The sequence below is a fragment of the Oryctolagus cuniculus genome, chromosome 17 (assembly GCF_051225735.1).
Source record: "Oryctolagus cuniculus isolate XC-2025 breed Fujian yellow rabbit chromosome 17, ASM5122573v1, whole genome shotgun sequence".
NCBI lineage: Eukaryota > Metazoa > Chordata > Mammalia > Lagomorpha > Leporidae > Oryctolagus > Oryctolagus cuniculus.
The window spans coordinates 13,036,002-13,059,118 of NC_142883.1; the positions used below are offsets into that span (position 1 = coordinate 13,036,002).

The 23,117-nt window shown below is 60.4% G+C and overlaps 1 protein-coding gene across 1 annotated transcript in view; it reads left to right on the forward strand.

The window, feature by feature from the left end:
• The window catches only part of CACNG4 (calcium voltage-gated channel auxiliary subunit gamma 4), a 48,581-nt gene extending 25,694 nt beyond the window's left edge, over positions 1-22,887 (forward strand). The window contains exons 2-4 of the mRNA XM_051825853.3: positions 11,301-11,384; positions 16,283-16,423; positions 20,365-22,887. Of these exons, the coding sequence (XP_051681813.1) occupies positions 11,301-11,384; positions 16,283-16,423; positions 20,365-20,903 (764 nt within the window). The 3' untranslated portion in view covers positions 20,904-22,887. The remainder of the gene's footprint in view (positions 1-11,300; positions 11,385-16,282; positions 16,424-20,364) is intronic.
• Positions 22,888-23,117: the final 230 nt, after the last annotated feature.

Genomic DNA, 23,117 nt, shown 5'->3' on the forward strand with positions numbered 1-23,117 from the left:
GGGCCCGCGCCGCCTGGCCCAGGGGCTTCCCGGGGCTCCAGCTGGAGGCAGAGTTGCACCGCGTTCGCGACTCCCCTCTCTTTTTCGGTGTCGGCTTCGGATTCTTTCTTTAATTTTATTTTTAAATTTTCGTTTTATTTGAAACACAGAAGGGGAAAAAAATGGAGATATTCCATCCACTGGCTCACCGCCCACAACAGCAGAGTCTATGCCAGGCTGAAGGCAGGAGCCCAGAACTGGATCTGGGTCTCCCATGTGGGCAGCAGGGACCCAAGTGCTTGTGTCGTCACCTGCTGCCTCCCAGGGTGCGCCTTCGCAGGAAGCTGGAGTCGGAAGCAGAGCTGGGACTGAAACGCAGGCACTGTTAGGCGGTGCAGGCTTCCCAAGCAGCGTCTTAGCCCTGGGCTGCGTGCCCACCCCCAGAGCCTGGGTCCCCACGGGCCTCCCTGCCTGCACTGTGTCCACCACCCTGGGTCGGCACAGACCTTTCTAAAGAGAAAATCTAACCCCGGGAAGTGGCTGACGCAGCCCCTCTGCTGTTCCCTGCATCCCACAGGTGCTGCTGCCTTTGCCACCTCCCTAGCCCCTAGCCCCACCCCAAAGGCCACCTTTTACCTCCTCAGATGCGCCTGTTGCCTCTAGGCTGTGGCACTGCTGTTCCCCTGCCTGGAACATCCAGCCGTGTTCACCTTGCTGGTTCCTGTGTCAGCGCTGGTCCCCAGCCCCCTTGTGCTGGCTCAGAGGCAGCGATGGGACAGCCCTGGCTCCTTCAACGCAGCCTGGGGCCCAGGCCGGGGCCTGGCACAGCACAGGCTCTGGGTGTGCAGGTGCTGACTTGGAATTCGAGGCTGGCCTGGATGGCTGTGTTCGCAGCTGCTCCTACGAGGCCCTCACAAGGGGCATGGAGCTGACGTTTCTCTCTGGCTCCATAGAGAGTGGAAGGCACAAAGTCCAAAAATAGTGAGATTCTTGCTGGAGAGCTGCCCGCGCCAGCGGCGGGGTGTGGGCAGGACAGCAGATACACGTGGGGTTGGGACAGCAGGGACGCGGGCGCCAGGCGTGGCTGAGCAGCTCGGGAGCTCGGAGGTCTCTGTCTCTCCGTGAGTTGGTGTCTCCTTTCCAAGTACCCTGGCAGCACCAGGGTCCCCCCCTCCCCGGGCGGGGAGAGTTGTCACCTGGGGCTCTCGACCCCTGGAGAGGGAGGTGGTGGGAGTGCTCCTGAACTTGGTGTCTGCCTGCGCCTCTCAGCCCTGCACAAGCCCCAGTGCCTGGCAGGTGCGTGCCTTCCCGGAGACCAGTTCCCTCTCCCCACTTCTTCCCCCTCTCTCTTTCTCGGATAGAGTGGGGAGGCAGAGCAGCCACACAGTGGTGACAGCTATGGGTCCCAGGCCAGACAGGATCAGGTGAGAATCCTGGCTTGGCTACTCAGGGCTGGGCTGCCTTGGGCAAGTTACTTGCCCTCTCTGAGCCTTGGCCTCCTTATCTGTCAGACGGGTTGATGGAGTGTCTCCTTGCTAAGTTGTTTTTTTTTTTTTTGAGGTTTTCTTGGAAAGATGCCAAGAGCTGCGCCAGTCCTGTTGGGGGTAAACTTGGTCCCCTTAGGCCCAGAACAGACTGATTCTAGTAACACTTACACGTGCCACTGCACATGGCTTCAACATCCCCCTGAGGGGATCCGCACTGAGCATCCCCATCTCACAGATGGGAAAAACGAGGCACTGAGAGGCCCATCAGGGCTCCAAGTCACACAGCTGCTAGGTGGCAACAGAGCCAGGACTGAAACCCAAGCAGGATGATTTCAGAACCTCGTACCCCTATGCTGTCCAGCCCTGGGGGATGATCGGCACATACTGGCTTGACTAGCAACCCCTGAATGTGTTCAGAGGAAGCGGTAGTGCTGTGATTGATTAGCCATGTCTGCACAGACTTGGGATGGGAGGACTGTGCTCTCCCCAGGCCACGAGCGGGGCTTTGCTGGATTTCGGGGTGGGGGTGCCGAGCTGGGCTTTGTAGAGTGTTCAGGAGCGCTCCTGGCCTACCCTGAGTTGTAGCAATCAGTACTGTCTTCAGACATCTCCCCTACTGCCGAGAACCCTTGGCCAAGAACAAGCTGCAGGGGTGGGCAAGACCTATGAACTTGGGAGTCAAGACACCCGCATTCTAGGGCTGCCTGCGCCGCCAGCGGGCCGGTCACCATGGAAACGGCCCTCCACCCCTCCAGGGTCAGGGTCTTAATATGTGAGCGGGATGAGGTCTGTGGTCCCCAGGGTCCCTTCTAGAAGTTGATGATCCTCCACCGTGCGCCTCCCGCCCTCTCTCAGACCTTCAATTAAAACTCGGGTTATTGGAGCCTAAGTTGGCGGAGCTCTGAGGAGAGCCGTTCTGCCCCTCAGAGCTCCATGTCTGCTTCTCATTAGGAGAAACAAAGAGACAACGCAGGGAAAAACCCAGCTCCTGCGCTGGCGCTGGCGCCGGGCAGCAGTGACAAAGCAGACGGGCCGATCCCTGCAGCTCGCTTCCCCGAGCCAGGAGGGAGAAGGAGGGAACCTCCCGGGCGCCTCCAGCTGTGCATCTCCACGGGCAGCTGGGAGGTCAGGGCCACTCTGGCGCAAAGCACGGGAGGCGGCGTCCAGCTGCAGCCCTGGGTCTCGCTGAGGCTGGACCCCTGCCTCCGGCCCAGAGGCAAGAGCTGGGCTGTGAGGACCAGGGTCCCTGCGACCCAAGAGCTGCCTCTGGGGTCCCCACCATGACCTCTGGTTCACTGACAGCCTGGAAGATGGAGGAGAAACCACTGTGTAAGCCTGGGAGCCCTCTCCATCCAGCCACACCTGATCGCGTTTCCCCGCTGCCTTCCCTCCTGCAGCTGTGTGAGGCCTCTGGGCCAGCTGACGTCCCCCCCCCCCCCGCCGCCGCCACCGAGAGGCACGCAGCTTACGTGGTGCCTGTCCCCGACACAATGTCCTTCCTTCCCCTGAGTGCGGTGGGCCCTCGGGAACCTGTGTCTCGTGCCTGGGTGTCCGAGCCATCCCAGGGGAAGGTTAGGGGTCTCCTGGCTGAAGATGCGAATGTCAACTTTGTCTGGCTCCATCCAGAAGGGACCAGCGACGGGGGATGTGGCGGGGCCTGAAAGATGGGGAGGAGTTTAACACCCAGGACCGAGGTCGGGCAGAGCCATGGACTGCTCGGGAACAGCCCGTTCATGACCTCACCGGTGCCCCCTCAGTCTCTGGGTCACACCAAATCCAGCTGATGCTCCAGCTGGGGCCAGAGAGATGCCCAGCATGCCCGGCTGGGGGCGGGGTCTCGCGGTGTGGCCACCGGGGGCGCTGTGCCCGGGAACTGGTCCCTGAGCCTTGGAGTGCACGTATGGCCAGGCAGGGGGCCCAGGCCTCTCCCACCGCCTCCCACCCCTCCGAATCACTGCCCATCTGTCCACTGTACAAGGCCCCTCAAGTGCAAGTCCTAGGGATAGGCCTCAGTTTGCCGGACTGACTTTCGGCTCCAGGAGGTGGGTTTGTGGAGATGGGGTTTGGAGGCAGAAGTTGATTCTCTCTAAGAATTTCCTTTGCTGCAGCTTCTCTCTCCAACCCTCCACGAGACACACTCCACGCTCCTGCAGCCCCCCTAGGCTGCTACAGACAGGAGGTGTCGTGGAGGTGGAGCCCCCGTCCCACTGCCTGGGTCCACAGCAAGAGCCAAAGGCAGACCTCTGAGGCACGAGGCACGCGGACCCCACGCTGTCCTGCTGGATCCAGACGGTGCGAGTTCGGGCGCCGCGGTGGCTCTCCCCTGTGCCCAGAGCAGGTGAGGGGTGCACAGGCCGAGTCCCTCGCCAACACCCTCGCCCTCCCCTGCCCGGCCCTCCCCACTGATGTGCGCCGGGGAGCCACAGAGAGCGCTGTAATGCTGTGTGAGCACAGCCTGCACTCTCCCAGGCAGCTGGGCTTCTCTGGGACTGGGAGGAGACCCAGAGCAGGGGCCCCGGTCCCTAACAGGCCCAGGGCTGGGGGTAGAGCGGGAGACATTCAGAGCCTCCAGGGACTGGAGCCACCCTGCCTGCGCATCAGGAAGCCCAGGGGGCACCTCCCAGCTGATGGCACTCAACTCTGTCCCCTCCTGGAGTGCCTCAGACCCCCACGGGCTCAGCTCAGCCTCCCCCTGGCCGCCCATGCTTCCTGTCTTCTGGAAGCCCGCTCCCCGACTCTGCGACTCCATGGACCACTCCTCGCTCCTAGCCCCATTCCGGGGTAAGGTGTTCACCCACCTCCCCAACGTGCACACCTTCTCCCAGGCGAGACTCCTGGCCCCGGGCTCCCATGGGCGTGGCATCAGCACCTGACCTGTGCGTTCATGGAGAGGTCAGGGCAGAGGGTCAAAGTGATGAAGCGTGAGGAGCTCCAGAGGCCGTGGAGTCCGACGAGGCACCTCAGTGACCAAGGCCACCCAAAGGAGGAAAGGGCCTTGCAGGGGCTGGCGCACGTGCCACCATGTGCCCCCACAGAAGTCCCAGGCTCTGGGTCCCCCACGTTTGGCTGAGAAGAAGTGGCCCCTCCCTCAACTCCAGCCAGAGAAATCTGGCCTGGGGCAGCTTCAGGAATGAGGGCTTGGAGCCACCTCCCACCCTGCCCTCACGGCCATCATCAAATAGAAGGTTCCAGGAGGGTAAGGACCCCATCCGTCCTGTCCCACCTTTGTGTGACTGATTACTGCTGTAACAGGAGCAGGCCTCGTGCATAACGCCTTCCACGTGGCAGGAGTTGATTTCCTGCCCGTGTGACGGCCCAGAGCAGGTGGCATCCACAGGGTGACTCCTGGGCCGAGGCCCCTCCCACCTTGCCATACCGGGGAGAGAGTGGAGAAGTTGGGGTACGCTCGATGCTTTGGAGCCTCGTCCCAAGGTCAGTGCACGCCGCTTCGGTGCGTATCCACATTCCATTGGATGGTTTGGGCACATGGTCACTTCTAAGTGCAAGGGAAGCTGGGAAGACCTGGGTAGCCAGGTGCCCTTAAGAGAGGAAATAGTGTGTATTGAGCAGATCCATCCCCCTGTCTCCGAGGTCCCAGCGTCAAGAATTGCAAGTTGGATGTAGGATCTGAAGGTCCCCCCGACATAACAGGGTCTCACATTGTCACTTGCGGGCTGGGAAGCCGGGGCTGCCACAGGAAGTCCGGCCTGGCCCAGGCTGCCTCTTCAGGCCGAGTTTCTCTCCGGGAACCCCAGGAGAGGTTCTCCGAGCCCGCATCTCTGCAGCTGCACACACCAGCCCGTGGGAGACCGGGGCGTGCCAACTGGGAAATCACAGTTATTAGGAGATCAGCGTGGAACAGAGGGATTATCAGGGGGACCTCCGCGGGGAAATTATGGGAGCAGGAGGCAGGGCGGGGCAGAGAGCCCAAGGAGTGGGAGGAGCCTGAAGCCTGGGTTTGTGGCAGCAGCTTGGAGGCCTGGCCGGTGCATCTGCTGCTGACCCAGTGTTACAGGTTAAGTTGTGCCCCGGGGTGGGGACAGAATTAGGGAACATTTTCCCACCAGCTCCTTCCATCCTCCACTGCTTGGGGATGACTGGGCGGGGGAGGTGTTAATCCCTCGACCTTCCAGGAGCAGGGGCACCGTGCTGAGCAGTCCCGCAGGCGACCTGCCCAATGCCGTAGGCAAAATCGAGAAATAATTGGTGCTACTGAACTGAGGTGTGTGCAGACGAAGCGGTGAGAGGCTGGAGTGGAAGGCGGGCTGAGGTGTCCCTCTGCTTCAGGGGTGTCCTCTGTGATCATCAGAGAGGTGACACCTCTGGGAACATTGTGCACAAGGTGAAGAGTACGTGTGTGATCGCCTCGTAACTACGTCACCGTCTCATTCCTCCCTGCACGACCCCCTGACCACGCCGGGCTCGTGCCAGCACCCCTGACATGGCTCTGAGGGTGACCGGCTGGGCTTTGCCTGGGCCTCTCCTGCTGTTGGTACTGAATGCCCCTGAAATACTTTGAGTGCTGGGGTAGGGGTTGGGCATCACCCTAGGACATGAGCTTCACAGAGGTCAGGGGAGAGAGGCTAAGCTGCCACCCACACACCTCCCACCCCAACAATTCACACCCCCACAATTCACACCTCAACCACTGGCTCCCGTATCTGGTGCCGGGGGCCATTCCAGACCCGCCACCCCATTTTTTTCACTTAGAATCTAAGAACCCAATTTCAGGCCTTACTTTCTTTGAATGAACCCTATTGGTTCATTTTCAGACACTGTAGAAAATTCAGAAAATACAGATGAGTGGAAAAAGAACTTTAATTCATGAATTATCCTCTCACCCAGAAATAAAACACTGGACACATTTGGGCTTTTTTTTTTTTTTTTTCTGGATGCGTCCCACGCCCACAGAAATAGCCGTTGTCAAAGTGGCTGTGTAGAATGGCTGTGTCCCAGAGGCACACACGCCTGCCCCTTCACTCACACTCACAGAATCCTCCCAGAAGGGAGCCACTCCTTCCGGCCTGGGTCCAGGGTTTCATAGATAAAGGAATGACTCAGGAAGTGCCTCTCCTGCCCCTCAGGAAGATGGGCCCTGGTGTCTCTGGGAGCTCAGGCCAGTGACCTCCTGCAGAGAGGCCAGCCCGGGGTCTGCAATGCCCTTCTGGGCACCACAGCTAATGGCCCATTCGTGATGACAGCGCGTGTGACAAGGGCTGGAAAAGATTTTCCCTCTCACACCTCGCATCCGCCATTAACTTTCACCCTGCTAAATGCCGTCGGCCAGGGCTGACAACATCACATTTGATGGGGACGAACGTGACGGCCCGAGGACTAAACGGGCCGGGTGGCAGAGGGGGCTGGGGGAGGCGAGGCGACCCTGGTGAGAACCTCCCCGGAGGCCGAGGCAGGGGGCACAGCAGATCTGGGAGCCGGAGCACAGGCTGCAGAGACCAGGGGACAGCCGGCTGTGCTCCGCGCTGGTCAGACGCAGCCTGCACTCTGGGTGCTGGGGTCTGGGAGCCCAAAGGAGGAGACCCAGGGTTGGGGTGGGGAGGAGGAGGCGCGTGGAACATAGGAGCCATGGCTGAAGCCGGCCAGCCCGGAGGCGAGGCTAAGGCCCCAGGAGTCGCCCCGTCCACTGCTCCTCTCTGCTGCTGCCCCCGCTTCTTTGGCCTGCGGGGGGCTGTGCTGATGGTGACAGGGTCCGTCTCCCCGCTGTGCATGAGGTCTGGCACGGGGGAGACCCGACACCGAGTGACATCCTGATTACGCCTGCAATGCCCTGTTTTACAGGGGCCAGGGGTCCGGACCCCGGCCCTATTCTTGTAGGGGTGCGTTCAGCCACAGCCACGTCCGTTCCTGAGCCTTGGTGTGTGAGGGGCAAGGGAGGAGCAGCGTGGGCCCGTGAAGGGCAAGTCCAGGTGCATGCATTCCATGCACCTCTGGGGGCTCCACGGTCAGCAGACCCAGCCCCAAGAGACGGAAACGCCCATGCTCACGGCACAGAAGGCTTCCCGTACCCATCGCTAGGGCGGCTGTGCAGCCCTTAAAGTGAACACCTTTCAATATGAGCTAATCCGTCAGACCGTGCGGCTTCCCTCAGCGCTGAGGCAACACCGTGCATGCAGAGAGGAGCTTAGCAGAAGGCATCAGCGCAGCGTTTGCAGCCGAGCTCTCTGTGTGCAAGCTAAGGCTCCAAAAGCTTGAGGTTTCTTTTCGGGCGGAATACCTAACTATGTGACTTCCTCCTTTCTGCCCAAGTGTGTTTCTCGCCACGCACTCTCGGTGCTGTAGAACGTTTTCTATTCCCTGCATCCCTGTGCTATTTCCTTTTGGGGTTTTCAGCAATTTTGGGGGTGATACTGATTTTTAAAGAATTATTATTTACATTTTTTAAATTAAATTTCATTTAGTTGAGAGACAGAGAGAGAGCGCATTTGCATTCACTCATTTGCTCCCAAAATATCCACACAAGTCGGGCTGGGACAAACTGAAGCCAGGAGGCTAGAACTTGCTCTGGGTCTCCCACTCGGCTGCAAGGGACTCTGACACCTCCCCTGCTGCCTCCCGGGATGCACATTAGCAGGAAGCTGGACTCAGAAGCGGAGCCAGAGGGCTGGCACTGTGGCGCAGGGGGTTAAGCCACCGCCTGTAACACTGGCGTCCCGCATGAGTACCTGTTTGAGACCAGGCTGCTCCACTTCTGACCCAGCTCCCTGCTAATGCTCCTGGGAAAGCAGTGGAAGATGGCCTAAATACTCAAGCCCCTGCACCCACGTGGGTGGGGTTCCCAGTTCCCGGCTTCATCTTGGTCCAGCCTTGGTTGTTTGGGGAGTGAACCAGCAGATGGAAGATCTCTCTCTCTCTCTCTCTCTCTCTGTCCTTTAAATAAATACATACATCTTAAAAAGAGAAAGAAAAGGAAATGGAGTCAGGACTTGAACCCAGACACTCTGATAGGGAATACAGGTAGGTGTCCCGCATAGTGCATTAACCACGGCATCCAATACCCACCACTAACTTTTTTTTTAATTAAAAAGTAAACAAAAGGTGGTTTCCTTAAAAAGTTAAATATTTAGCTGAAGAGATGTTTGCAAATATTATTAAATATAATTGCAATATAATTCCAGTGTTAAAGTGGAATTTTAAATGCCAGCCTTGCTGGAAGCCAGTTTGGCCATTCCTTATAAAACTGAACATACAGGACCGGCACTGTGGCACAGTAGGTTAATTCTCTGCCTGCGGCGCTGGTTTGAGTCCTGGCTGCTCCTCTTTCGATCCAGCTCTCTGCTGTGGCCTGGGAAAGCAGTGGAAGATGGCCCAGGTCCTTGGGCCCCTGCACCCACATGGGAGACCTGGAAGAAGCTCCTGGCTCCTGGCTTCGAATCAGCCCAGCTCCAGCCGTTGCGGCCATTTAGAGAGTGAACCAGCAGATGGAAGACCTTTCTCTCTGTCTTTCCCTCTCACTGTCTGTAACTCTACCTCTCAAACAAATATATAAATCTTAAAAAAAAAAAAAAAAAAAAACTAAGCATGCCACCATCGTGTCACACTCCTCCACATGTACCCCGGAGAAATGAAAACCCAGGCTCGCCCCAAACCTGTCCAAGAATGTTCAGAGTAGCCGGAGACACGAGGGGCCCCTCCGTCCATCCGGGCCATTGGACACTGCTCAGCCACAAGCAGAACACAGGGCTGGCACGCACAAGCGGTCGGATGAGCCTCGAGAGAGTTGTGCTCAGGGAGAACAGGCCCCAAAGGTGACCCGTGTGGCTCCCTTTGTGGGCTGGTCCTGAAATGACGACACGGCTGGTGTGGAGAGCATGCGAGCGACTGCCTTGGTTAGGCAGGAAGGAGGCACATGTGCCGGGGCTCGACTCTGACGGCCGTGGAGCTGTGCTGTGCTTCTGCGAGGTGTCCCTGCTGGGGCGACAGCAGGAAGCCAGCCAGCTGTTTCCAGTGTGATGCTGGTGGGATTGCATGTGCCCCTGCGAAGATTTCCAAAGAAAGCTTGGTTTTAACAAGTGTAGCGGAGAGAACCCACCTGTGCCTATGTGTGTGGATGGACTCACGGGAGGGCGTGTGGAGATACCACAAACTTTAGTCTTCCCTGGAGAACAAACCTGAAAGGAGAAATGGCTTACTTGTTCTTTGCAACTTATTGTGACTTATTCCAACAAGCAGGTGTGACTTAGTGATTTTGTTGAAACCCAAGAAATGGGGGGGGGGGGGTTGGGGGACGTGGGCGTGGGGTGGAGCGACAGACAGCCCCGCCTACCCTGCCCAGGTCGGGGAGAGCACCGAGGGGGCGTGGCTGGCCCACTCTGGCCTTCGTGTCCCCCATGGGCCATCCTGAGAGCAGCCTGCCCTACACTTGTGCCGCTTGCTCTCCTTACAGACCCTTGTGGTTCACCACCGACGCAGCCACTCTTGGAAAAGCAAGGGCACAGCCAGCAGGGCGTGGGTGATTTCTGGGTCCCAGCAGTGGGCCTCCCCTGAGCCAGCAGCACCATGAGCCGCGAGTCAGCTTTCAAGCGCTGGCCGGAGCCCTGTTCAGGAAGGGTCTCTAAGAGATGAGGGCTGTGGCTGTGCCCACTGCACAGATACAGATACAGTGCATGCTGTGTCCTAGGCAACACCGAAGCACAGCCCACTCAAGATGCCACTCCTCAGGCCCTGGCTGTCTCCCCCATTCCCTGACCAAGCCCCACTCACCTGCTGCTGGCCCTCGGTCCCGTGAGCCTTCGGGAAGCAGGGCTGTTACTGAGTACCCCAGCAGCTGCTTAAGGAGGTGGCCGGGGGGAAAGCCAGCCTGGGGCCACAGTAACTGCTGCTTTGGTGGTGACCGGGGAGGCAGCAGGTGCACCGGCTGGTTAGGGACTCGCCGAAGCATGTGTATTTGGCACTCCCCTCCCCGCCACGGCTGTGCTCGGACCGACTGTGTGGTCAGGCCAGGCTGCTGGAGACCAGCAGGACGCATGTCAGCAGCTGCGGGGGGCAGGGGGGGTCGGCCCCGGCTGGAAGCAGCCCCCATGCAGGCTGCAGGGCCGTCAGCGTGCGCGCCTTGCTGCTTGGCTGCAGGAGTGGGGAGGCTGATGCAGGCATGGGGGGGGGGGGGTTCCGGCACCCAGAACCTATGCACTTCCTTCTCCACCCAGGTCCAGTTCTGTGAGGGGCATCCCCACACTGCAGGAGAGCAGGGGCCTGGGAGAGTCTGATGGAAGATTCTGGAAGGAAAACCTAGCCTGTCCTCCTGCCGCTCCTAAACTAGCCTGGGGTCCTACCCGCCACCTGTGAAGGCTGCTTCTCAGCGTGGGGAGCTGGAGAGTGGCAGGGGGCGGTGCTGGCCCTTCTGGAAGCTTTTCCTGCCCCACTGCATGCAGATCGGGCGTGCACCGCAGGAAGGACCCGCCCTAGTCATGTGATTGCCAGAGGAACACGCAGATTGACAGGCGCGCCCTGAGCCTGTCCTAGCCTTCCATGGCAGCGCTGTGAATTGTGGTTTTCAGGATGTGGCTCTGGGGCCCCCTGGATGTGGGGATCCTCGCTCCTGCTTGTCCAGGGCAGTTCGGGGGGGCCCCTGCTGGCCGGTGGAGTTGCGGGTTCCCACGACTGGACTGTCGTCGACACGGTCGCTTCGGGGCACCCCTCCCGGCTGTGCGGCCTCCGTGTGTGTGTGTGTGCATGTGCGCGGGCGCACTGGCGCCCACCAGACCCGGGGTCCCGGAGCCTGCTCGGGGCCTCCCGACGCGCCGCGGGCGGGTCTGGGGGCGTGGGCGCGGGAGCCCCCCACCTGCACATCTGCAGCTCCGTCTCCTCCCTCCCCTCCAGGGATCTATAAAGGGCACTGCTTCCGCATCAATCACTTCCCAGAGGACAACGACTATGACCACGACAGCTCCGAGTATCTCCTTCGTGAGTGTCAAGGCTCCTTGGCCTCCTCTGGGTGCGGGCACGGGGGGGGGGGGGGGGGGCGGCCCGGGGCGCGTGGCGGGAGAGCTGCTCTCTGCACCGCACCCTGAGTGTACCGGAGGCTGATGGGAGATGCCCTGGGGATTCTGGGGCCGGGGCACACGGGATACTGGGCGTGGCTAGCAGGGTTGTTGATTGGCTGGGCGTGGCTAGAGTCAGAATTGCTGATTGGCTGGGCCTCAAGCTGGGACAAGGGAAGTTAAAGAGACAGGCATTCCCGAAGCTGAGCATCCTTGGTACCCCAACCACATTGCCCTGCCACCCCTCCCTTGCTTTTTTTTTTTTTTTTTTTTGAGAGTCAGAGACGAAGAGAGCTGCCATCCACTGACCCACCCTCCAAACGCACATGATGTCCAGGGCTGAGAACTCAATCCAGGTCTCCCCCATGGGTGCCAAGGAGCCATCACCACTGTCTACCAGGGTGCACACCGGCCAGAAGCCAGAATCAGGAGCAGAGCCAGCCAACTACCGGACCAACCACTTGCCCCGGCATGCTAATTCTCCACAAGCCTCATTAAGTCACACGCTGAGCCAGCCTCCTGGGGTGCTGGGCAGGTCCTGCTATGCCATGCGCACTGCCTGCTGAGGCCATCCCCCCGACCTGGGGGCCGCCCCTGGGACCCCTGCCCCTACTTAGATCCTGTGGCTGACCGGGCCTCCCAGGCTGGAGCCCAGAAGCCACACACATGCTGAACCCCAAAGGGCCAAACCCAGAGCTCATCCCTGGGCGGAAGGAGGGAGGCACGGCAGGGAGCAGCCTGGGAGTGGAAAAACAGCACCGTTTCCAAGTCGCCATCCCCTTTGCCATTAACCAAGAGACACAGAGCTGTGCTCCGCGGCGCCCCCGGCTCAGGCCCAGCTCCGTGTCTGGAGAATCAATAGCGGAGCTCTCAGAGGAAGCACGACTCACCATGCACCCGCTTGCAGCTTTTTTTCTAGAGAAAGGCTTCAGATTAGAACAGCGTGCGGTTCCCATGGAGCCGGGGCCGTGGCGGGCTGCTCCAGCCAGGCCCAGCACCTGCAGTCACGTGGCCCCCTTCCCCACCTTCTCTTCCTGCCTTCCCTCGGGTTCCGCTCACTTAGGGCCCGCTCTGAACCAAGCAAATGAGACTCCCATAGGGATGCCACAGATAGTTGTACAGGCTGTACACTGCACAACTCAAGGGGTGTCGCTTGCATAGATTCTGGTGTGATGACAACCCTCAGGTCTCACGGTACCCGGCCCACACGGCCATGCACAGCAGCCCTTGATCTGGGAATAGCTCAACTGAAAATCAGCCTCACTCAGCATCGGCACTTCTCCCCCCACCCCCACAACCCAGGGCAAGCGAGTGGCTCCTGAGGCTCTGAGCTTGGCTCCGTTGGCCCGTCCTGGGACGGCGAGGAGGGAGGCGGTGGGGAAGCAAACCCTCCCCCTCCCGGTGCCCACCTGACCTCGCCTGAGCTCACGGGCACTGGCTGTTCTTCATTCACCTGCTGCTCCCCCTTGGTGGTCCCAGAGCTCAGGGATCGCTCTCAGAGATCAGCCCGGAGCTCAGCCTGCCTGGCTACCTGAGGCCCCAGCCGGAAGCAGGTGTTTGCTCAAAAGGGGCAAATGAAGGGCATTCAAGGAGGGACCGCTTATGTAGGTGCGAGCCAGGCTAAGGGAATCCTACGAGGGCCGCTGACCCCCTAGGGCCACAGTGGCCTGGACAGCCGAGGGAGGCAGGTAGGGGGTCTGGAGGAGGGAAGTCGCAGGGCCGGGGCCCCTGGCAGCAGCTGTGGCCGTCAGGAAGTGTGCAGCCTCTTCAGCCAGAGGTGGGGCGCCCCCCCTGGGCCCAGGGCAGGGTGGAGGAGGATGGGAGGAGGGGCAGACCGAGAACGTGCGCAGGCAGCATCGTCAGCAGCGTGGCCGCGGGTCCTCGACCAGCGGTGCCCCGGGAGCGTGCACGCAGGTCAGGCTGCGGAGTGACTGTGCCCAGCAGAGTGATGGGCCCGGCACACAGCCAGTGGAGCTCGTGACACGAGGGGAGACCAGCCAGTTCTGGAGACTGCCCAGAGTTGCACACGTAGGAGAAGGGTTGGCAGCTTCCGGGCCCGCGGTCTCCAGCTGCTGGCTGAATTGGGAGTGGCAGAGCTGACTCCCCCCACCCCACGCCTGCCAGGGGGCTGTTTTCCCGCTCTGTGGCTGCAGAAACTGGGGCGTTGGCTCTTTGATCATTCTTTACCTCCAGTGGGCAGGTGCCTGGGAGCCTGGGGATGGAGGGGTGAGCACAGACCAAGGTCACGGTCCCCAGGGCCTCCTGACTGTGTTCCAAGGCCACCCTAACTCTCGCTGTTCCCCAAAATATGTAGAAGCATTGGAGAGAGGTGCCTGGGGCAGGAGGTGGGAGTCCTGAGAACTCAGAGAAGCTATCATGGACGCAGTACGTGCCGGGCGTTGTGTCAGGCACATGGGAGGCAGTGGGGGGTGGGAGCAGGTTCCTGGTGGAGCTGTGTGCCGGAGAGCCCACTGCAGGCCGCTCAGCTGGTCCGGATCAGAGTGCCGGCCGTGGGTCTGAGGCTCTGCTACTCACACCAGCCCCAAGACAGTTTAGCAGGGAGTCCACGCCCAGTCGCACCCTCAGGGTTACCTCCCAGGTTTCCATGGGGCCTCTGAGTACTTGTGATGCCCCCTGCTGGTTGGGGCAGGGATTGGAGAGGGTCACCGCCCACCTCCTGCCCAGGAGCCACAGAGTGGCAGTGCCGGGGCTGCCGGGAGTCCACAGTGGGCCTGAGGGCAAGACAGAGGAGGAGGTCCACCTTCTAGGCAGGTGCAGAGCCCTCACGTGGCCAGCAGGGCGGGGGCTGAGCTGCATTCGGCCTCCTCTGTCCCTCAGCTCCCCCCACCCCACCCCCGCCCCCAGCTGGGCTGCCGTGGGCACAGCCAGAGCTCGGGATGAAGCCTGGTGCTCGCGTGACTTAACCTGGGCAGGACGGATGCCTCGGGGACCCTAGAGGAAGTGGACTCCCTTCTCCCCAGCTCCTCTGACCCATCTGCGGCGCCCAGGGCGTGTGCAGAGCTGGAGGGGGCAGCACAGCTCAGAGGCGCGTTTGAGACGTGCACAGGAAGGCCCTGCCAGGGGACCCGGGAGAAGAGCTCCATTGAGCTCTGGGCACAATCCCTGCTCTGTGCAGCGGGGGCCTCCCCGGGGGGGATCACCAAACAGGGGACAAACGCTGCCTTCAGAGGCTGACGGCTGGAGAGGTACTCAGCTGTCTCGGGAGGGTAGCGCCTGCCAGTGCCGGGGACCCCCTACCCGCTTCTGGGGCCACTGCTGCTGGGCCGGGAGACCCACGGGCATGCCGGGACGGCCGAGCCTCGGGCTCCTCCTTGTGTCCTCCTGCCCCTGTCCTGCCTCCCCCGCCAGCTGCTACCCTACTAAGTGCTGTCTGCACCTTATTCTGTGAGCCGTCCCCAGGGACACTCCGCAGCCGTGTGCCCACTTCCCAGGTGGCCCTAACAAATGAGCGTACGCAGCGTGGCTTACAACACCAGGAGTCCAAAATCTAGGTGTGGCAGGACACCTGCCGCCTCTGCCGGCCGGGCAAAGATCTCCCCCGTGCAGCATCAGTGTAGCCCCCTCCCTGTCCGTCCTCACCGGCCTTCTCCCCTGTGGGCCTCCTGCCTGCCTCTTGGGAGGAGCTTTCTGAGGAGGCGGGGCCCACCCCATTCAATCCAGATGATGTCACCTGGAGATCCCGAACTTGATCGCTTGTGCGAAAGCCCTTTTTCCAGATCAGCGGGCGGTCTCGGGTTCTAGGGGTGAGGACATGCACATTGTGGAGGCCTGGCCTGGCGTTACTGCCGTGCCCAGTGCTCAAAGAGGGATGGGGGTGGCCGCCAACGTCACTGGCAGGACGAGGGGATGGCGGAATTGTGGGGGACACCATGGTCCCCAGGCACCCCACTCCACCACCCCCACAAGCCCTGAGCTTCCGCATCCATGTCTATCACCTGGGGGTGGTGATGCCGATGACATGGAGACAAAGAACGTCCCCTCGGAAGCACAAGCAATGGCTAGCCCCGTGCTAAGCACTTTGTGCCACAGGACATTGGTACGACCACCATCCCCCCTTCTCCACAATTTCACCTTCCATGATTTCAGTCAACCATGATCTGGAATACAAAATGGAAAATTCCAGAAATAATTCTTAAGTTTTAAATATGTTTGCTATAGTGATATAATTGTTCTGTCTTACAATTCGTGGTGGTTAATCTCTTACTGCACACGATTTGTGAGCTAAACTTGACCACAGGCATGGGAGGAAATATGGTAAATGTAGGGCTTGAACACAGGCGAGGCGCCGGGGGCCCATGGAGGTCTTGGAGAGTAACCCCTGTGGACAGCGGCAGGGGCTGCCTCGTGAACCCCATTCCACAGATGGAATGGGGAAGAAGTGACTGGACCGAGGCCACCCACCCGCGTGTCACAGAGCAGGGCCCCTTTGCACGCCCCCAAGGTCAAGGTGCCCTCCAGCGCAGAGCTGGGTGCTGCTTCATGCAGACTACGGCACAGAAGGGTTCAGGGGGCTGTGAGGTGTCGTTCACATGCATGCAGTCCAGGGTGTTTGTGGCCATTCCTGGTGCTGCCCTCGGCCTCTCAGAAGTGTGGCCCACACCCGAGGGAGTGTGGGCAGATGTGGCTCTCGGACATTGGTGTTGGGGGAGAGTGACCCACAGCCCTGGGGCCGCGGCTTGCCTTGAGCCCAGGTGCTGATGGGAGTCTTCAGATCCTGGCGGGGGAGGGGGTCCCTCAAGGTGCTCGGCCGCTGGGGGGCGCTCCCGGGCGGTGGCCTCACTGCGCTCTGCTCTGGCCCAGGCATTGTGCGAGCCTCCAGCGTCTTCCCCATCCTCAGCACCATCCTGCTGCTGCTGGGAGGGCTGTGCATCGGCGCCGGCAGGATCTACAGCCGCAAGAACAACATCGTCCTCAGCGCTGGCATCCTCTTCGTGGCCGCAGGTAAGCCGCTGCCGGGCGCGGCGGAGTGTGCCATCGCCTGGTCCCCCCATCCTGGCTGGAGTCGCCGGGAGAAGTCCAGGTATACAAAGGCCTGGGGCGGGGAGGGGGGAGCTGGGAGCAGCTGCTGATCGCATCCTTGCCGGTGGTGCGAGGGGTTTAACCAGAAAGAGGCAATGGCGGCACGGCACTGCCCGTGCACAAACGCCGCAGAGCCTTGCACTTCCTGTCTGAGTTTCTCCTCAATCAGAAACACGTCTTAACATCCAGGTGTGCAAAGCTCCGCCAAGGTGGGGTGCTGCGTGCTTTGCCAGCCCGTAACAGCGAGCCTGGCTGGAGGGGGCACCCAGGGAGCGATGGGAAGCCACACCCTGAAGAGGGGACGGGGGAAGGACAGGGCAGGGCCCGCAGTCGGTCGGAACAGTGGCCATGCAGAGAAACAGCACGGCCTGGCAAGCTGGGCAGTGGGAACAAGGAGGCCCTGCAGAGGGCCAGGAGCCTGCCCACCCGCCTGCTCTGGCTCTCCCAGCCCAGAAGGGCAGCCATGCCTCAGAGCCACGCCCATTGCCGCCCCAAAGTGTGACCAGGGAACCCCCAGAAGCAGGGCCAAGGTGCTTAACTCCACCCATGCCTCTGTGCCCTGCGAGAGGCCACCAGTGCATGGCTGGTCCCTGCAGCCCTGGAACAGACTGAGGCCGGGGAGGTGTGTCTCACAGCCACGGCCATCTCACAGCCACGTCCATCTCACAGCCACGGCCATCTCACAGCCACAGTCTCACAGCCACAGCCATCTCACAGCCACAGTCTCACAGCCATGGCCATCTCACAGCCACGTCCATCTCACAGCCACGGCCATCTCACAGCCACAGTCTCACAGCCACAGCCATCTCACAGCCACAGTCTCACAGCCATGACCATCTCATAGCCACAGCCGTCTCACAGCCACAGTCTCATAGCCACAGTCTCAGCCACAGCCGTCTCACAGCCATGGTCAGTCAGCCACAGCCATCTTGTAGCCCTGGTGGTCAGCCCAGCCCCCACACCCCCAGGCCCTGTGGTGTGGCCCAAGTCCCTAGGGTACGGCGGAGGCGATGTCTTTGCTGACCCCGAGAGGCCTGCGAGAGGCTGGCGCTGGCTCGGCAGGCAGCTCCTCAGGGAATGCAAAGAGAGGCTTGGCCGGGGCGGGGGGGGGGGGTCTGAGAGGAGCCCCTGGAGCTGCGGGCCCTCCGAGCCCTCACTGCAGAAACCATCCCAGCAGCGGCCCAGGCTCCGCCCCTTGTGCCGGCCTCCGCATGCCCACAGTGGTGATGACCACGGCTGAGGCTGCCTGCACAGCCGGCTCACCCCACCTCGTGCTCCTCTCCCGCTTTCTCTTGGAGAGGACCCGTGGCCTGTGTTCCGTGGCTGGCTGGAGGCCACAAAAGGACTGGCAGCCGGGGCCCCAGTCTTGTGCTCTTGAACCCCACTTCAGCTTGTGTCTTCCTGGAGGGCAACACACACACATATGCAGGCTGTGCTCCTGTGTGTGCCGGGACAAGTCACGTGTGCCTATACGTGTGATGTGCATGGTTTGTATGAACATGTGTGTGTATGAACAGTGTGGCATGTGTGCTCATGGGGGCGGGGCATCTGTGTTTAGGGTCTCCCAGGAGGAGGCATGATCCTCCCCACTGGCCAGACCCTGCACCCTCCTGTCTCTTCTCTGCACCTGCTCTCTCTGTCCCTGTCCTCACCTGGTCCTTTACAAAGTCAGATTTCCCCAGGTGCGACACGTGTTTGCATATTATCCCAGAGCTGCCTTCCCCAGGGCAGGAAGCAAGACTTGGACTCACAATGGCCGCCACCTCCACGGCCCTGGGCCAGGTGCACGCTGTGTCCTCCCCTGGACACAGGCAGCCAGCGGCCTCAGCCTCCAAATACTTCCAGGTGCCCACTGCAGCTGCCATGCAGGAGCCATTTCCGAGGCAGGTTGAGAGGCTCAGTGTGGGGCTGGGAGCCGCGGCCGGGGCAGAGGGGTCGCAGCAGAGAGGAACCATAGCAGCTTCTGCAGCAGTGAGGAAGCGACTGGCAGGCAAGCGATGGGACGTCACTTTACTCCCTGCTGCACAGAGCTCTGGGGCCCGGCACAGTGGCAGGCACTGGGCCACATACAGGGCCTGGCTCCAGGCCGCTGCTGCCCAGCAGTGAGGTGAGACAGGCTCCTAGGCGGGCAAGGGGCAGGTGTCTGGCACAGCGGGTAAGCTGCTGTTTGGGACACCCACATCCTGTATCAGAGTACACGGGTTCGAGTCCTGGCTCCACTCCCAGTTCCAGCTTCCTGATGACACACACCCTGGGAGGCACAGAGGGTGTCTAAGGCAGTTGGGTCCCTGTCACCCATGTGGGAGACCCAGACTGAGTTCCAAACTCCAAGCTTCAGCCTGACCCACCCCTGGCTGTTGCAGGCATTTGGGGCGTGAACCAGCAGATGGAAGATCTCTCTTTGTCTTTGTCTAACTCTCGTTATCACCTTGGATTTCAAATAAATAAATAAATAAATAAAACTTTATAAACGTTGATTTTAAAAATCATTGCAGCATATTAGCTTTAAGTTTCTTAGTGCACATACCCCGTGACCCAGCGATCTCACTTCAAGGAACTCAGCCCACAGCTGTATCTCACGTCCGTGTTCAGTGCTGTAGGGTGTCCATGGCAACTTAGTGCAAGTAGGGGTGGAAGCCACCGCAACATCCACCTGCAGAGGCCTGGCTCGGTGGCCATGAGCTGTCCCAGGGCAGACAGGAAGCGAGGGCAGCTCTGCCTGTGCGGATCCATAACAGAGTCTTCAAAGAGTTTGTGTGAAATGTATATTGTGAAAAAAATTATGTGTGGATTTCAAATTTTTTGCACCAAAATAAATTTATCTTTTAGTTCCATTTCTGCACATGTTTTGAAGTGCTCTCATACTGTGTAAAGGGAAAACATGGGGAGGGTGTCGATAGAAGAGAGTGGGGGAGAGAGAGAGACCAGTGGAAGGATATTAGGCAAAAGAGCACCTGCCTTCAGGGGGACAGGGGCGGCGCAGGGTCTGTGTCCACCTCACTGGAACTTTCTTTGCCCAAACCCATTCAAAGTTCAGTCCAGTGACCCTCTGCAGCCATGGCTCCTGCAGCCATGGGCTCAGCCAACCGCTGGGGAAAAAATGCATCAGTACTGGACGTGTGCAGAGTGTAATTCTTCCGATCCCTAAGCGACCCAGTGTAGCCACGTTTTACATAGCCTTGACACTGTACTAGGTATTCCAAGTCATCTAGAGCGACTTCAGCTCTAGGGAAGAGTGTGTGGGTTCAAGGCCAGTGCTGTCGTTTTCTGTAAGGGACTTACGCATCTGCAGACTTGGGGACCCACAGGACACCCCACAGACACCTGGGGATAACTGTCCTTAAGAGAAAAGTTAAGCCGGCGCCGCGGCTCACTAGGCTAATCCTCCGCCTTGCGGCGCCGGCACACCGGGTTCTAGTCCCGGTCGGGGCGCCGGATTCTGTCCCAGTTGCCCCTCTTCCAGGCCAGCTCTCTGCTGTGGCCCAGGAGTGCAGTGGAGGATGGCCCAAGTGCTTGGGCCCTGCACCCCATGGGAGACCAGGATAAGTACCTGGCTCCTGCCATCGGATCAGTGCGGTGCACCAGCCGCAGCGCGCTGGCCGCGTCGGCCATTGGAGGGTGAACCAACGGCAAAGGAAGACCTTTCTCTCTGTTTCTCTCTCTCCCTGTCCACTCTGCCTGTCAAAAACATTTTAAAAAAAGAAAAAAAAAAAAAGAGAGAAAACTTAGCAACCAGAATAAAGAGAACACGGATCAAGGAGGCACGTGGGCAGCAGCCCCTCCTGTAGCCCCCCGTCCCCAGTCCTGTGCATCTGGCCGTGGGTCTGACCTCTGCCTCTCTCCCTCCCCCGCTTGCCCTGCAGGCCTCAGTAACATCATAGGAATCATCGTCTACATTTCCAGCAACACGGGCGACCCCAGCGACAAGCGGGACGAAGACAAGAAGAACCACTACAACTACGGCTGGTCTTTCTACTTCGGAGCTTTGTCGTTCATCGTGGCCGAGACCGTGGGCGTCCTGGCTGTAAACATTTACATTGAGAAAAATAAAGAGCTGAGGTTTAAGACCAAACGGGAGTTCCTGAAAGCCTCGTCGTCATCTCCGTACGCCAGGATGCCGAGCTACAGGTACCGGCGACGGCGCTCCCGGTCCAGCTCCAGGTCCGCAGAGGCCTCGCCGTCCAGGGACACGTCACCCGTGGGCCTGAAGGTCGCGGGGGCCATCCCCATGGGCGAGCTGTCCATGTACACGCTGTCCCGGGAGCCCCTGAAGGTGACCACGGCCGCCAGCTACAGCCCGGACCAGGAGGCCAGCTTCCTGCAGGTGCATGACTTCTTCCAGCAAGATCTGAAAGAGGGCTTCCACGTGAGCATGCTTAACCGGAGGACGACGCCCGTGTGAGCCGCCCCGCGGTGCCGCTGGTGGCCCCGGGAGGGCGTGGGACCCTCGACACGACCACGACGACGGACAATGAACTGGAGCCCAGCACAGCCCTCCCCCGGGGCAGGAGTTCGGAGTCCGGAGCCCGGAGCCAGGAGCCAGGGCCATGGCCAATGCCGAGGCTGACCTGGTCCCAGAAGAGGGGATTTGGATGCACTCGGCATGGCCGAGGTGCCAGGAGCTTTCCTGAGGCCGCACGGGAAAACGGGGTTAAGCTGTTATTTCCTCCTGAACACGGATCTTGCCAGAAAAGTGGGCTGTCCAGGCCTCCCCTCCCTGCCCGGGCGCTGGGGCCTCTGGACTCTGTCAGCTGCTCTTGAACCTGAACTTCCCGTGTCTTTGAGCCAGAAGTGAGGACACAAAGCTCGCTCCCTTCCTCCTTGTCTCTCTCAGCCTCTCTCTCTCTCTCTCTCTCTCTCTCTGGCCGTGGTCTGTGACTGACAGATCATCCTTGCGAAGAGAAGCCGTGCAGCCGACTGGTGCTTCAGCCTCCGTGCTGTCCTGGGCTGGCTTCCCTCCGCGGAGGAGACCGGGCCCCAGGGCTGTGGCTGGCTTTCCCGTCTGCCTCTGGAAGTGTCTACGTCACTCAGAGTGGACAGGACACCCCGATGTACCTGAGAGCCTGGAAGATTCCACAGGTCCCAGGCAGCCACGTGGCCTCCTGCCGTGGCCTTCCCTCCCAAGGGGAACAGCAACCAAAAAACAAAACAATTGAGAGAACGAGCCCGTGCCTGGGTGCGCGTCAGGACTGTGGCCAGAGCAGGTCCCAGCAGAGCAGCGCCTGCCCCGGCTCCTGTCGGCGTGATTTATTGAGAAGCCGGGCCCGAAAGGCCAGGCTGGGCCCTTCTCCCTCCTACCAGAGCCCCTCCCTGCTCCCCACCCCAGCCCTCCCTTCGTAACTGGGGACACGGGTTCTGCGTGTTCCGGTTTTCTCCCTCCTGAACCGAGCGGAGAATGTGGGCGTGTCTCCAGGTGCGGAAGAAGAACTCCCGGAACGTAGCATTTGCCCTCTTTTCTAGAACCCACGTGCTTTCTAAAGACAACTGGTTTCTTACTTTTTCAGACTTCCGAGCCCGATCTTGCACGGTCCTCTGTAACCCCGGGAGCTGCCCCGCCTAGGAGGGATGAGCAAATTCTTACCTCAGCCACCTGCTCACGGAGCCCTTGGCCAACTCCGCCCCTAGGAGTTCAGACCTGGGCCCCCCCACACACACTCACACCCACACCCCATGATCTGGTGATGACATCAGTGTCCTACCCTCCTCTGTCCCCAGGAGAGGAGCTGTGTGTACCTGCAGCGGCTGCAGCCAGCCGACCCCGTGAGCTGGCCATGAGCTGAGACGAGAGGCGAGCTTGCTCCAGCCCCCCACCCCCACTCCCCCTACACACACGTGAAGTGGCTGAGCAGGCACAGCAGTGAGCGTGGCAGCCTCAGGACGGTGCCTGTCCCTGCCCCCCCTCAGCCCTCCCCTGCCATGCCACTGTCTTGCCATGCTGGGGGGAGGGGTCGCAGTCTCGGCCCACAGACCCATCAAGGCCCTGGGACTTTGTCCCCTGTCCCTTTGGAAAGCAAGGCCTCCCCGCCGCTGCCCGCGGGGTCTCTGTGACCCTCGGGAAAGCTGTGTTCCCATGCATCCTACCTCTTACCCAGTCCCGGGCAGAGACTGAGCCCACGCTAGGGACCAAGACAGAGTAGAAAGAAGGGGAAGCAGTGACCCAGAGGGAGCCCCAGCCTTCACAGCCTTTGTCCCCACTGCCATCCCTGTCTGAGGACCCTTCCCTGGCCACAGCCGGTCTCAGACTTGGCAGCCCCTGCAGGGGACGCGGTGGCCTGTGCCCACCTCCTCACCCCCTCCCACGCCCCACGTGTTTTGCCAGTTAAGCACCTGTGAATCCTGTACCTGCCACTGGTTTGGGGTTGTTAGTTCTGTCTTTTTTTTTTTAATTAAATAAAAACATTTTTAAAATGTTCTTTTCTTGAATTAGGGGAGTGGGGGAAGAACTCCCCTTGAGTCTTTGTGGATGTTGAGGGTTAAGGACTCCAGGGGTCTGGGATGGGGGGGCACTGTGGGCCCTCCAAGAGAAAGGGAGGCTAGGGGTGGGCTCTGATCAGGGTGGGCTTCTGAGCTTTGACCTGGCTGCTGGCCGCCTCCCCGGGACCGCTGGCTGGCCACA